The 13,847-nt window shown below is 57.1% G+C and overlaps 1 protein-coding gene across 1 annotated transcript; it reads left to right on the top strand.

Annotated features, from left to right (window-relative positions):
- The first annotated feature begins 3,686 nt into the window (after positions 1 to 3,686).
- On the top strand, positions 3,687 to 10,093 carry LOC149488164 (uncharacterized). The gene is made up of 3 exons (XM_089695300.1): positions 3,687 to 5,963; positions 7,366 to 7,655; positions 7,930 to 10,093. Exons 1-3 carry the CDS (start codon positions 3,687 to 3,689, stop codon positions 10,091 to 10,093), a joined length of 4,731 nt encoding a protein of 1,576 aa, XP_089551426.1.
- Positions 10,094 to 13,847: the final 3,754 nt, after the last annotated feature.

The following is a 13,847-nucleotide window of genomic DNA, read 5'->3' as shown; positions in this document are numbered from 1 at the left end:
CATCCCGGGTTACAATCCACAGCGTGCTGACAGATGTCGGCCGTGAGGCCATCCGCCCCGGGGGCCTTCTTGGGGTTGAAGGACCTTACGGCTCTCTTCAACTCCTCCATGATGAAAGGAGGGTCATCCGGGCCCGCCGGTGGTTCGGTGTCCAAGGACTCCGCACACCCGCGCACCCGACGATGTGATGGTTAGGTTAGGTTAGGTTAGGTTAGGTTAGGTTAGGTTAGGTTAGGTTAGGTTAGGTTAGGTTAGGTTTTTTTTTTTTTTTTTTTTTTTTTTTTTTTTTTTTTTTTTTTTTTTTTAGTAAAAGCACCCGCCATCACAGGGTGTTGTGTGCTTTCCTCTGGAATATTGTCCAGAGATGTTTGTTTTGCTTTTAATCAATTAATTAGCTCACTATTATTTATTAATACATTAGGCCTAAATGAATGCAATTTAAAATAAAAATACAATTTAACAATTTACAATAACATTTCCAAATTAATAGTAAAATTCTAAAATTAAATATTACATTTAAAAACTTACATTAATTAAAAACATTGCAATGAGAATAATAAAAAATAAAATAAAATAAATTAATACAATTAAAAGTACATTTAAAACTTACATTAATTAAGACATTACAATAAAATACAATTGAAACAGTACGGCACAACAATAAAACTTAACCCTAACATCACAGCTTATCACAGTTTCTTTTGTTTACCACCCCAACAATGTATTTACAATACTCCAAGAATTCATTTCTCGGGTTAGGTTAGGTTAGGTTAGGTTAGGTTAGGTTAGGTTAGGTTAGGTTAGGTTAGGTTAGGTTAGGTTAGGTTAGGTTAGGTTAGGTTAGGTTAGGTTAGGTTAGGTTAGGTTAGGTTAGGTTAGGTTAGGTTAGGTTAGGTTAGGTTAGGTTAGGTTAGGTTCCCGTGTGGAGTTTCTGGTCTCCCATCGGGCGCGTCCTCAGGTGGCGGATAGGGGAAGGCCTCCCAGATATGGGGGGTACCGGTGGTCTTGCCGGCGCGGACCAAAATCAGCGTGGAGGAACTCGAGGGCTACCACGTCCTCGTTGCAATCTCTGCTTTGCAGAGAAATTGCTGGGTTTGTTTTCGAACAGTGCTGCTTTTGCGGCGAGGTATGGCGACCAGTGGTTGCGGACGATTTAGTCCTACTGGACGACGGGCTGCTTTGCAGCGATGGATGGCGGTTGTATCAATCGCGGCGTGGCGGGCTGGGCGGCAGGTTTTTCTGTCGCCTGGTTAGAGGCTTCGGCCTCCCGTCGGGCAACCTGTTATCCGTCGTAGTGTTGTTGTCACGTCTAGCAGCTATGACGGACCAGGAGGCTTGCCTTAATCGGCTGGCCTGAGAGGAAGGACACCTCATCAAAAACCCTCAAATCCGCGTTGTAGTCCAGCGGCGTGGATTTCCTGTCCTTCTTGGACAGTTTGGCTCGGGAGAGCGTGAGCTTTTAGCTGTGTACACCCATGGATACCGCCCGACCTCCATGGTGTAAAAGGGTTATCCGGGTGCAGGGGGCACCGCCCGGATGGACGTTTTATATCCCCCATACTCGTGGGAACAAAAATGTCCTTTAACTCCGAACCGATCAACGACGACCCTAGCAAACACACAATTATGGACACTGAAAACTTCTATGATTTGGAAGACACTGACGGAAGTATGTCTCCGGCGCGTGTCGAGACAAGGCGGGGCAGGGCTGTGCTGCGTTCAAGCTCCAGCTCTGCCAACAGCATCATAGAAATGGATGGAAAAGACAGGCTGTGGCGGAAGCGGACGCTGGACACCAGCTGTTCTGGTTCCGACGAAGAAGATGGCACAGGGGTTTTTACATCCCCATTTATTAAGACCACCTCAAAAAGAGGGAAGGGCCGCCCATCGGGTTCAAGCGCCACTCGGCGCGAGGCCACATTCGATATGACGAGGTTGCGTAAGAGGGAGTTGGAGGCGCAGGCCGAGAAGGAGGTTGCTGAGTGCGCCGAGCGCATTGAAGTGGCGCAAGCTAGCGCTCCTCTCCCTCCCATTCCAGCAAAGACAAACACGTCCGAGGCTCTCAGTCGCCGCATTGCCGATGACCTGGCTGCAATCGTGAAGGTGATGACCAAGTCATCAAATCTCAAGGGCACTTTTAAAAAGGCCTTGAAATTGGCCCACGATGACATTGAGCAGTCAGTAGCTCTATTAGAGAAACACACTGTCTCTGAGGAGACGAGATTGCTGCAGGCAGCCAATTCCCGCCTACAGGCGGAGCTCGACTCCCTGAAAAGGGAACTCCAAGAGGTGAAGGCCTCTCAGGGCTCGTCGCTGCCTGCTCAGCCCCAAGATTCGGATATCTTGCGCCAGGTCGGAGCAATGATTAACGCGAGATTTGAGGCTCTAGAGGAGCGTCTGCTGCCGGAAAAGCGCATAAGACCTCCGCTGGCGGCAGATAGCAGGAAAGCGGCAAAGGCGGCTGAACAAGCGATGGCCGATGACCTCGCACCGCCCCCTCCATCAAAGGCGAGGACATATGCAGGTGTTGCGGCTTCATCGCAACCGGGTAGATCGGTGTCTGGGCCCGCAATTAAGAAAACCGCGAAGCAGACGGCGGTCCCAGCTTTGGAGATCGAGGCAACCTCGAAGAAGAGGAAAAAGAAATTAGCGAAGGGGAAGGAAAGGGTCCCCGTGCAGCCTGATCCGGCGGGTTCAAAGCCCCCCAGAAAAGATACGCTGGCCACGTCATCCGGCCCCCCGCAGCAGCCGTCAAAGGACGGAGAGTGGACTGTGGTCGGAAAGCGAGGAAAAGAAAATAAGGGGAAAGGGAAGAAGCCTGCGGCTAAGTCCCGCAAGAAGAAGTCGCGAAAGCTCCACGCTCCGAATTCCTCGGCTGTCGTCCTTACCCTGCAGCCGAGTGCGAAGGAGCGTGGCGTAACCTACGCCGGTGTTTTGACGGAGGCGCGGCGTGGAATAGACCTCGCCGAAATTGGCATCAGTGCAATGCGTTTTAAGCGCGCTGTCACTGGTGCCAGGATACTAGAGATCCCCGGTGCTTCCAGCACCAAGGAAGCGGACTCCCTTGCCGCCAAATTGCGGGAGGTCCTCGGTGAGGATAACGTTAAGGTGTCCAGGCCGGTCAAGTGCGCAGACTTGCGAATCACTGGCCTGGATGACTCGGCCACAGTCGAGGACATTGCGGCTGCGGTATCGCGCGCAGGGGAGTGTACCGCGGAGCATGTGAAGTGTGGTGGCCTGCGCACGGGCCCCCGAGGTGCTGTATCAGCCTGGGTTAGTTGCCCGGTGACTGCGGCGAAGAAGCTGGCGCAGGCGGGGCGCGTAATGGTTGGGTGGGCTTCGGCGAAAGTCTCTCTCACCGAGCAGAAGCCCCTGCGCTGTTACCGCTGCCTGGAGGTGGGCCATGTCAGCGTCACGTGCTCCTCGCCGACGGACCGGAGTGCCACTTGCTTCCGCTGCAGTGAAACAGGCCATAAAGCTGGTGGATGCGATGCCGCCTCCGCTCGCTGCGCCCTATGCACGGAGGCAAAGCTACCGGCAGAGCATCGGCTTGGAAGCGCAGCCTGTAAGGCCCCGAAGCCTAAAAGAGGTGGAATGCGGAAGCAAGATGGCGCTCCAACGCCATCACGCTCTGCTCCGGTGCCTGATGAGGTACCGCAAACGGAGGCAGCCATGGAAACGCAGTAATGGCCCCACTGCGTTTCCTACAGGCCAACATCAACCACTGTGCCAGGGCCCAGGACCTTTTACATCAGAGTCTGGCAGAGTGGGAGATTGACGTGGCGGTAGTGTCTGAGCCATACAATCTGCCCCCCCGGGATAACTGGGTGGGCGATCTGGACGGCTTGGTGGCGCTGGTTGCTCAAGGCGACACACAGCTTGAGCAAATCATAAGGCGACGGGGATGCGTCTCGGCGGTTGTCAATGGCTTCACCGTTGTGGGGGCGTACTTCTCGCCGAACCGCTGCCTCGCCGAATTCGAGCAGTTCTTGGTTGAGCTGAGGGATCTGCTAGACTTCGCACAACCTCAATCTGTGCTTCTGGCCGGGGACCTGAACGCCAAGTCGGTGTCTTGGGGCTGCGTGGCAAGTGATATACGTGGCTCGACACTCGCTGACTGGGCAGTTGCGTCGGGACTGACGGTTGTTAACCGTGGAGCAGAATTAACGTGTGTTCGGCAGAGGGGTGGATCCATTGTAGATGTCACGTTTGCGAGCCCCCCTCTCGCTCGTCGTATACAAGACTGGAGGGTTCTTTTGGACGTGGAGACGCTTTCGGATCACCGTTATATCCGGTTTAGCGTCTCCACGCCCTCGACGGCTCCCAGTCAATTCCCCCCTGGCGATTGTCGTCCGCGCTGGGCACTTGGTAGCCTCGATAGGGAGCTCCTCATTGAGGCTGCCTTAGTGCAGGCTTGGCTCCCGTCGCAGCAGAATGACGGCGAAAACGTAGAGGAGGAGGCCACTTGGCTTGCCGAAGCTATGTCTCAGGTGTGCGACGCGAGCATGCGGAGGGTGCGGTCGGTTCCACGTAGGCGCCAAATGTACTGGTGGTCCGCCGATGTTGCCCAGCTGCGTGCTTCATGCGTGGCTGCGAGGCGGGCGTACACCAGGCACAGGCGCCGTAGGCGGCGTGACGAAGAGGAGGAAGCGCGGTTATACGCCGTCTATAGGGACTGCATTGTGTCTCTGCAGCACGCCATCAGCAGCGCTAAGACCCGTGCATGGGAGGAGATGCTCGAGAGTTTGAACCGCGAACCTTGGGGTCGGCCGTATAAGAGGGTGAGGCAAAAGCTTCGCCCTTGGGCCCCGCCCTTGTCTCAAAGTCTCGAGCCACGATTTCTGGAGCAAGCGGTGACGTTCTTGTTTCCAAGTCGGGGAAGACATTCTCCCCCACCGATGGCACCCACGATGACTGCGCAGGAGGAGCTCAACAACGAAAATGTCCCTCCAGTCACTCGCAACGAGCTCGCTGTGGCAGTAGAGCGCCTTAAGGCGAAGAATGCCGCCCCCGGCCCTGACGGTGTTCCCGGGCGGGCCTGGGTGCTGGCGCTAGAATCTCTTGGACCCAGGGTGGAACAGCTGTTCACAAAATGCCTCCAACAGGGCCAATTTCCCCGTAGGTGGAAGACCGGGAACTTGGTCCTGTTGCAGAAGGAGGGACGCCCGCGCGACTCGCCCTCGGCTTATAGGCCGATCGTGCTGCTCGATGAGGTGAGCAAGCTCTTTGAGCGCGTCTTCGCAGCTCGCCTCATCGACCATCTGGAGGGAGTGGGGCCGGACCTAAGCGAGAACCAATTTGGATTTCGCCGGGGAAGGTCCACTATCGATGCGATTGCTGAATTGCGGAACCTCGCTGATCATGCAGATAATGAAGGCGGAGTTCTTTTGGCGGTGTCCCTTGACATCGCCAACGCATTCAACACTCTGCCGTGGAGTTGCGTGATCGAAGCGCTCCGCTACCACAACGTGCCCGGGTATATGGTGCGCTTGTTGCAGTCCTACTTATCGGAGAGGGCTGTGGCGTACCCCGCGCGTCGTGGGTGGCAAGAAAAGGAAGTGACGTGCGGTGTTCCACAGGGCTCGGTTCTTGGGCCCCTTCTGTGGAACATCGGCTACGACTGGGTCCTGCGTGCCACTTATCTACCGGGTGTCAGCGTGCTTTGCTACGCGGATGACACCCTGGTAACTGCACGCGGGGCCTCGTACAGGGAGGCAGCCCTCATTGCGACCGCTGGTGTGGCGGATGTTGTGCGCCGAATCAGACGACTTGGCTTAGAGGTCGCTCTGAACAAGTCAGAGGCAATTTTGTTTCGCGGCCGTCGAAGGGCGCAGGCTGCTGGTTCAGCTATCCAGGTGGGTGGCACGTCCATCGGCGTCGGTTCCACTTTGCGCTACCTGGGCATCGTGCTGGACAGCCGGTGGACATTTGTGGAGCACTTTCGTCGCCTCGCCCCCCGTCTTGTTGGGGTGGCCGGGGCACTTGGAAGTCTGCTCCCGAATCTAAGAGGGGCTGGGGGTGCGTGTCGTCGTCTATACACCGGCGTCATTCGCTCCATGGCCCTCTATGGTGCGCCCATTTGGGCCGACTCTTTGAGCGTCCGTACCAGACCATACTTGCGTAGACCGCAGCGGGTCATGGCGCTCAGAGTCGTGAGGGCATATCGCACAGTGTCCTTCGAGGCCGCGTGTGTCATGGCTGGGACGCCCCCGTGGGACCTGGATGCCGAGATGCTGGCGGACGTTTATCGCCGCGTCACCGCGTCCAGATCGCATGGAATTAATCCATATCTGGAGCAAGTCCAGCAATGGAGGGCTGATGCTCTCGAGCGGCGGTTCAGGGAGTGGGAACGCCGGCTCGAGAGGCCCAGCGCAGGAGCGAGGACGGTCGAAGCTATCCGACCGGTCCTACGCGAGTGGTGCGACAGGCGGCATGGGGCAATTACCTTCCGCCTGACACAGGTGCTGTCCGGACACGGCTGTTTCGGGTGGTACTTGTGCAAAGTCGCCAGGCGGGAGCCGCAAATGGCTTGCCATTGGTGTGACAGTCCGGAGGACACGGCAGACCACACTCTCGCCGTGTGCCCCGCGTGGTCCGAGCCCCGTGCTCACCTAGTCGCAGTCGTCGGCCCTGATCTCTCCCTGCCTTCCATAGCTCGCGCAATGGTTGGCAGCGACAGATCGTGGCGCGCGGCTATCACATTCTGTGAAGATGTGATGTCGCAGAAGGAGGAAGCAGAGCGGGTCCGCGAGGGAGATCCCAACGCGGATCCTATTCGGCGGCGACGTCTTATTGGGCGCAGTCGCCGAGTCGCGACCGCTGTACACGGTCGCGACTTGCTTCCCTAATGTTGGGTGCCGGACGGTGGAACGGGGACATAATCCATCGTCCGGTGCGGTGAGGCGGCGTGAGACGTGTTCCGTACACGCCGCCCCCCAGGAAGGAGGAACTGGCGAACACTAGCCAGGTCTTAATCGCGATGGGCCTATATAAAAAATAGGCTGCCGCTGTCGGGGTTACGGAAGCGGTTACACCAAATACCCGCGACCCTGCCAATATAGCGGAGAGACGGAACACAGTGGAGTTTAGTCGGTAGTCGCCGCATTCGGCGGTGTGAGTCCGACATAACCCAGGGCCCTTTCCCCGAGCGCTCTGGGTATGCCTAAATGCATTCTCCACTTAAAAAAAAAAAAAAAAAAAAAAAAAAAAAGGTTAGGTTAGGTTAGGTTAGGTTAGGTTAGGTTAGGTTAGGTTAGGTTAGGTTAGGTTAGGTTAGGTTAGGTTAGGTTAGGTTAGGTTAGGTTAGGTTAGGTTAGGTTAGGTTCCCGTGTGGAGTTTCTGGTCTCCCATCGGGCGCGTCCTCAGGTGGCGGATAGGGGAAGGCCTCCCAGATATGGGGGGTACCGGTGGTCTTGCCGGCGCGGACCAAAATCAGCGTGGAGGAACTCGAGGGCTACCACGTCCTCGTTGCAATCTCTGCTTTGCAGAGAAATTGCTGGGTTTGTTTTCGAACAGTGCTGCTTTTGTGGCGAGGTATGGCGACCAGTGGTTGCGGACGATTTAGTCCTACTGGACGACGGGCTGCTTTGCAGCGATGGATGGCGGTTGTATCAATCGCGGCGCGGCGGGCTGGGCGGCAGGTTTTCTGTCGCCTGGTTAGAGGCTTCGGCCTCCCGTCGGGCAACCTGTTATCCGTCGTAGTGTTGTTGTCACGTCTAGCAGCTATGACGGACCAGGAGGCTTGCCTTAATCGGCTGGCCTGAGAGGAAGGACACCTCATCAAAAACCCTCAAATCCGCGTTGTGGTCCAGCGGCGTGGATTTCCTGTCCTTCTTGGACAGTTTGGCTCGGGAGAGCGTGAGCTTTTAGCTGTGTACACCCATGGATACCGCCCGACCTCCATGGTGTAAAAGGGTTATCCGGGTGCAGGGGGCACCGCCCGGATGGACGTTTTATATCCCCCATACTCGTGGGAACAAAAATGTCCTTTAACTCCGAACCGATCAACGACGACCCTAGCAAACACACAATTATGGACACTGAAAACTTCTATGATTTGGAAGACACTGACGGAAGTATGTCTCCGGCGCGTGTCGAGACAAGGCGGGGCAGGGCTGTGCTGCGTTCAAGCTCCAGCTCTGCCAACAGCATCATAGAAATAGATGGAAAAGACAGGCTGTGGCGGAAGCGGACGCTGGACACCAGCTGTTCTGGTTCCGACGAAGAAGATGGCACAGGGGTTTTTACATCCCCATTTATTAAGACCACCTCAAAAAGAGGGAAGGGCCGCCCATCGGGTTCAAGCGCCACTCGGCGCGAGGCCACATTCGATATGACGAGGTTGCGTAAGAGGGAGTTGGAGGCGCAGGCCGAGAAGGAGGTTGCTGAGTGCGCCGAGCGCATTGAAGTGGCGCAAGCTAGCGCTCCTCTCCCTCCCATTCCAGCAAAGACAAACACGTCCGAGGCTCTCAGTCGCCGCATTGCCGATGACCTGGCTGCAATCGTGAAGGTGATGACCAAGTCATCAAATCTCAAGGGCACTTTTAAAAAGGCCTTGAAATTGGCCCACGATGACATTGAGCAGTCAGTAGCTCTATTAGAGAAACACACTGTCTCTGAGGAGACGAGATTGCTGCAGGCAGCCAATTCCCGCCTACAGGCGGAGCTCGACTCCCTGAAAAGGGAACTCCAAGAGGTGAAGGCCTCTCAGGGCTCGTCGCTGCCTGCTCAGCCCCAAGATTCGGATATCTTGCGCCAGGTCGGAGCAATGATTAACGCGAGATTTGAGGCTCTAGAGGAGCGTCTGCTGCCGGAAAAGCGCATAAGACCTCCGCTGGCGGCAGATAGCAGGAAAGCGGCAAAGGCGGCTGAACAAGCGATGGCCGATGACCTCGCACCGCCCCCTCCATCAAAGGCGAGGACATATGCAGGTGTTGCGGCTTCATCGCAACCGGGTAGATCGGTGTCTGGGCCCGCAATTAAGAAAACCGCGAAGCAGACGGCGGTCCCAGCTTTGGAGATCGAGGCAACCTCGAAGAAGAGGAAAAAGAAATTAGCGAAGGGGAAGGAAAGGGTCCCCGTGCAGCCTGATCCGGCGGGTTCAAAGCCCCCCAGAAAAGATACGCTGGCCACGTCATCCGGCCCCCCGCAGCAGCCGTCAAAGGACGGAGAGTGGACTGTGGTCGGAAAGCGAGGAAAAGAAAATAAGGGGAAAGGGAAGAAGCCTGCGGCTAAGTCCCGCAAGAAGAAGTCGCGAAAGCTCCACGCTCCGAATTCCTCGGCTGTCGTCCTTACCCTGCAGCCGAGTGCGAAGGAGCGTGGCGTAACCTACGCCGGTGTTTTGACGGAGGCGCGGCGTGGAATAGACCTCGCCGAAATTGGCATCAGTGCAATGCGTTTTAAGCGCGCTGTCACTGGTGCCAGGATACTAGAGATCCCCGGTGCTTCCAGCACCAAGGAAGCGGACTCCCTTGCCGCCAAATTGCGGGAGGTCCTCGGTGAGGATAACGTTAAGGTGTCCAGGCCGGTCAAGTGCGCAGACTTGCGAATCACTGGCCTGGATGACTCGGCCACAGTCGAGGACATTGCGGCTGCGGTATCGCGCGCAGGGGAGTGTACCGCGGAGCATGTGAAGTGTGGTGGCCTGCGCACGGGCCCCCGAGGTGCTGTATCAGCCTGGGTTAGTTGCCCGGTGACTGCGGCGAAGAAGCTGGCGCAGGCGGGGCGCGTAATGGTTGGGTGGGCTTCGGCGAAAGTCTCTCTCACCGAGCAGAAGCCCCTGCGCTGTTACCGCTGCCTGGAGGTGGGCCATGTCAGCGTCACGTGCTCCTCGCCGACGGACCGGAGTGCCACTTGCTTCCGCTGCAGTGAAACAGGCCATAAAGCTGGTGGATGCGATGCCGCCTCCGCTCGCTGCGCCCTATGCACGGAGGCAAAGCTACCGGCAGAGCATCGGCTTGGAAGCGCAGCCTGTAAGGCCCCGAAGCCTAAAAGAGGTGGAATGCGGAAGCAAGATGGCGCTCCAACGCCATCACGCTCTGCTCCGGTGCCTGATGAGGTACCGCAAACGGAGGCAGCCATGGAAACGCAGTAATGGCCCCACTGCGTTTCCTACAGGCCAACATCAACCACTGTGCCAGGGCCCAGGACCTTTTACATCAGAGTCTGGCAGAGTGGGAGATTGACGTGGCGGTAGTGTCTGAGCCATACAATCTGCCCCCCCGGGATAACTGGGTGGGCGATCTGGACGGCTTGGTGGCGCTGGTTGCTCAAGGCGACACACAGCTTGAGCAAATCATAAGGCGACGGGGATGCGTCTCGGCGGTTGTCAATGGCTTCACCGTTGTGGGGGCGTACTTCTCGCCGAACCGCTGCCTCGCCGATTTCGAGCAGTTCTTGGTTGAGCTGAGGGATCTGCTAGACTTCGCACAACCTCAATCTGTGCTTCTGGCCGGGGACCTGAACGCCAAGTCGGTGTCTTGGGGCTGCGTGGCAAGTGATATACGTGGCTCGACACTCGCTGACTGGACAGTTGCGTCGGGACTGACGGTTGTTAACCGTGGAGCAGAATTAACGTGTGTTCGGCAGAGGGGTGGATCCATTGTAGATGTCACGTTTGCGAGCCCCCCTCTCGCTCGTCGTATACAAGACTGGAGGGTTCTTTTGGACGTGGAGACGCTCTCGGATCACCGTTATATCCGGTTTAGCGTCTCCACGCCCTCGACGGCTCCCAGTCAATTCCCCCCTGGCGATTGTCGTCCGCGCTGGGCACTTGGTAGCCTCGATAGGGAGCTCCTCATTGAGGCTGCCTTAGTGCAGGCTTGGCTCCCGTCGCAGCAGAATGACGGCGAAAACGTAGAGGAGGAGGCCACTTGGCTTGCCGAAGCTATGTCTCAGGTGTGCGACGCGAGCATGCGGAGGGTGCGGTCGGTTCCACGTAGGCGCCAAATGTACTGGTGGTCCGCCGATGTTGCCCAGCTGCGTGCTTCATGCGTGGCTGCGAGGCGGGCGTACACCAGGCACAGGCGCCGTAGGCGGCGTGACGAAGAGGAGGAAGCGCGGTTATACGCCGTCTATAGGGACTGCATTGTGTCTCTGCAGCACGCCATCAGCAGCGCTAAGACCCGTGCATGGGAGGAGATGCTCGAGAGTTTGAACCGCGAACCTTGGGGTCGGCCGTATAAGAGGGTGAGGCAAAAGCTTCGCCCTTGGGCCCCGCCCTTGTCTCAAAGTCTCGAGCCACGATTTCTGGAGCAAGTGGTGACGTCCTTGTTTCCAAGTCGGGGAAGACATTCTCCCCCACCGATGGCACCCACGATGACTGCGCAGGAGGAGCTCAACAACGAAAATGTCCCTCCAGTCACTCGCAACGAGCTCGCTGTGGCAGTAGAGCGCCTTAAGGCGAAGAATGCCGCCCCCGGCCCTGACGGTGTTCCCGGGCGGGCCTGGGTGCTGGCGCTAGAATCTCTTGGACCCAGGGTGGAACAGCTGTTCACAAAATGCCTCCAACAGGGCCAATTTCCCCGTAGGTGGAAGACCGGGAACTTGGTCCTGTTGCAGAAGGAGGGACGCCCGCGCGACTCGCCCACGGCTTATAGGCCGATCGTGCTGCTCGATGAGGTGAGCAAGCTCTTTGAGCGCGTCTTCGCAGCTCGCCTCATCGACCATCTGGAGGGAGTGGGGCCGGACCTAAGCGAGAACCAATTTGGATTTCGCCGGGGAAGGTCCACTATCGATGCGATTGCTGAATTGCGGAACCTCGCTGATCATGCAGATAATGAAGGCGGAGTTCTTTTGGCGGTGTCCCTTGACATCGCCAACGCATTCAACACTCTGCCGTGGAGTTGCGTGATCGAAGCGCTCCGCTACCACAACGTGCCCGGGTATATGGTGCGCTTGTTGCAGTCCTACTTATCGGAGAGGGCTGTGGCGTACCCCGCGCGTCGTGGGTGGCAAGAAAAGGAAGTGACGTGCGGTGTTCCACAGGGCTCGGTTCTTGGGCCCCTTCTGTGGAACATCGGCTACGACTGGGTCCTGCGTGCCACTTATCTACCGGGTGTCAGCGTGCTTTGCTACGCGGATGACACCCTGGTAACTGCACGCGGGGCCTCGTACAGGGAGGCAGCCCTCATTGCGACCGCTGGTGTGGCGGATGTTGTGCGCCGAATCAGACGACTTGGCTTAGAGGTCGCTCTGAACAAGTCGGAGGCAATTTTGTTTCGCGGCCGTCGAAGGGCGCAGGCTGCTGGTTCAGCTATCCAGGTGGGTGGCACGTCCATCGGCGTCGGTTCCACTTTGCGCTACCTGGGCATCGTGCTGGACAGCCGGTGGACATTTGTGGAGCACTTTCGTCGCCTCGCCCCCCGTCTTGTTGGGGTGGCCGGGGCACTTGGAAGTCTGCTCCCGAATCTAAGAGGGGCTGGGGGTGCGTGTCGTCGTCTATACACCGGCGTCATTCGCTCCATGGCCCTCTATGGTGCGCCAATTTGGGCCGACTCTTTGAGCGTCCGTACCAGACCATACTTGCGTAGACCGCAGCGGGTCATGGCGCTCAGAGTCGTGAGGGCATATCGCACAGTGTCCTTCGAGGCCGCGTGTGTCATGGCTGGGACGCCCCCGTGGGACCTGGATGCCGAGATGCTGGCGGACGTTTATCGCCGCGTCACCGCGTCCAGATCGCATGGAATTAATCCATATCTGGAGCAAGTCCAGCAATGGAGGGCTGATGCTCTCGAGCGGCGGTTCAGGGAGTGGGAACGCCGGCTCGAGAGGCCCAGCGCAGGAGCGAGGACGGTCGAAGCTATCCGACCGGTCCTACGCGAGTGGTGCGACAGGCGGCATGGGGCAATTACCTTCCGCCTGACACAGGTGCTGTCCGGACACGGCTGTTTCGGGTGGTACTTGTGCAAAGTCGCCAGGCGGGAGCCGCAAATGGCTTGCCATTGGTGTGACAGTCCGGAGGACACGGCAGACCACACTCTCGCCGTGTGCCCCGCGTGGTCCGAGCCCCGTGCTCACCTAGTCGCAGTCGTCGGCCCTGATCTCTCCCTGCCTTCCATAGCTCGCGCAATGGTTGGCAGCGACAGATCGTGGCGCGCGGCTATCACATTCTGTGAAGATGTGATGTCGCAGAAGGAGGAAGCAGAGCGGGTCCGCGAGGGAGATCCCAACGCGGATCCTATTCGGCGGCGACGTCTTATTGGGCGCAGTCGCCGAGTCGCGACCGCTGTACACGGTCGCGACTTGCTTCCCTAATGTTGGGTGCCGGACGGTGGAACGGGGACATAATCCATCGTCCGGTGCGGTGAGGCGGCGTGAGACGTGTTCCGTTCACGCCGCCCCCCAGGAAGGAGGAACTGGCGAACACTAGCCAGGTCTTAATCGCGATGGGCCTATATAAAAAATAGGCTGCCGCTGTCGGGGTTACGGAAGCGGTTACACCAAATACCCGCGACCCTGCCAATATAGCGGAGAGACGGAACACAGTGGAGTTTAGTCGGTAGTCGCCGCATTCTGCGGTGTGAGTCCGACATAACCCAGGGCCCTTTCCCCGAGCGCTCTGGGTATGCCTAAATGCATTCTCCACTATAAAAAAAAAAAAAAAAAAAAGGTTAGGTTAGGTTAGGTTAGGTTAGGTTAGGTTAGGTTAGGTTAGGTTAGGTTAGGTTAGGTTAGGTTAGGTTAGGTTAGGTTAGGTTAGGTTAGGTTAGGTTAGGTTAGGTTAGGTTAGGTTAGGTTAGGTTAGGTTAGGTTAGGTTAGGTTAGGTTAGGTTAGGTTAGGTTAGGTTAGGTTAGGTTAGGTTAGGTTAGGTTAGGTTAGGTTAGGTTAGGTTAGGTTAGGTTAGGTT

The sequence above is a fragment of the Colias philodice genome, chromosome 5 (assembly GCF_061535455.1).
Source record: "Colias philodice isolate Cphi_HAF_F1 chromosome 5, ilColPhil1 Martin Lab GWU primary, whole genome shotgun sequence".
In the NCBI taxonomy this organism is placed as follows: domain Eukaryota; kingdom Metazoa; phylum Arthropoda; class Insecta; order Lepidoptera; family Pieridae; genus Colias; species Colias philodice.
This window is presented reverse-complemented; position numbering and strand designations above follow the sequence as displayed.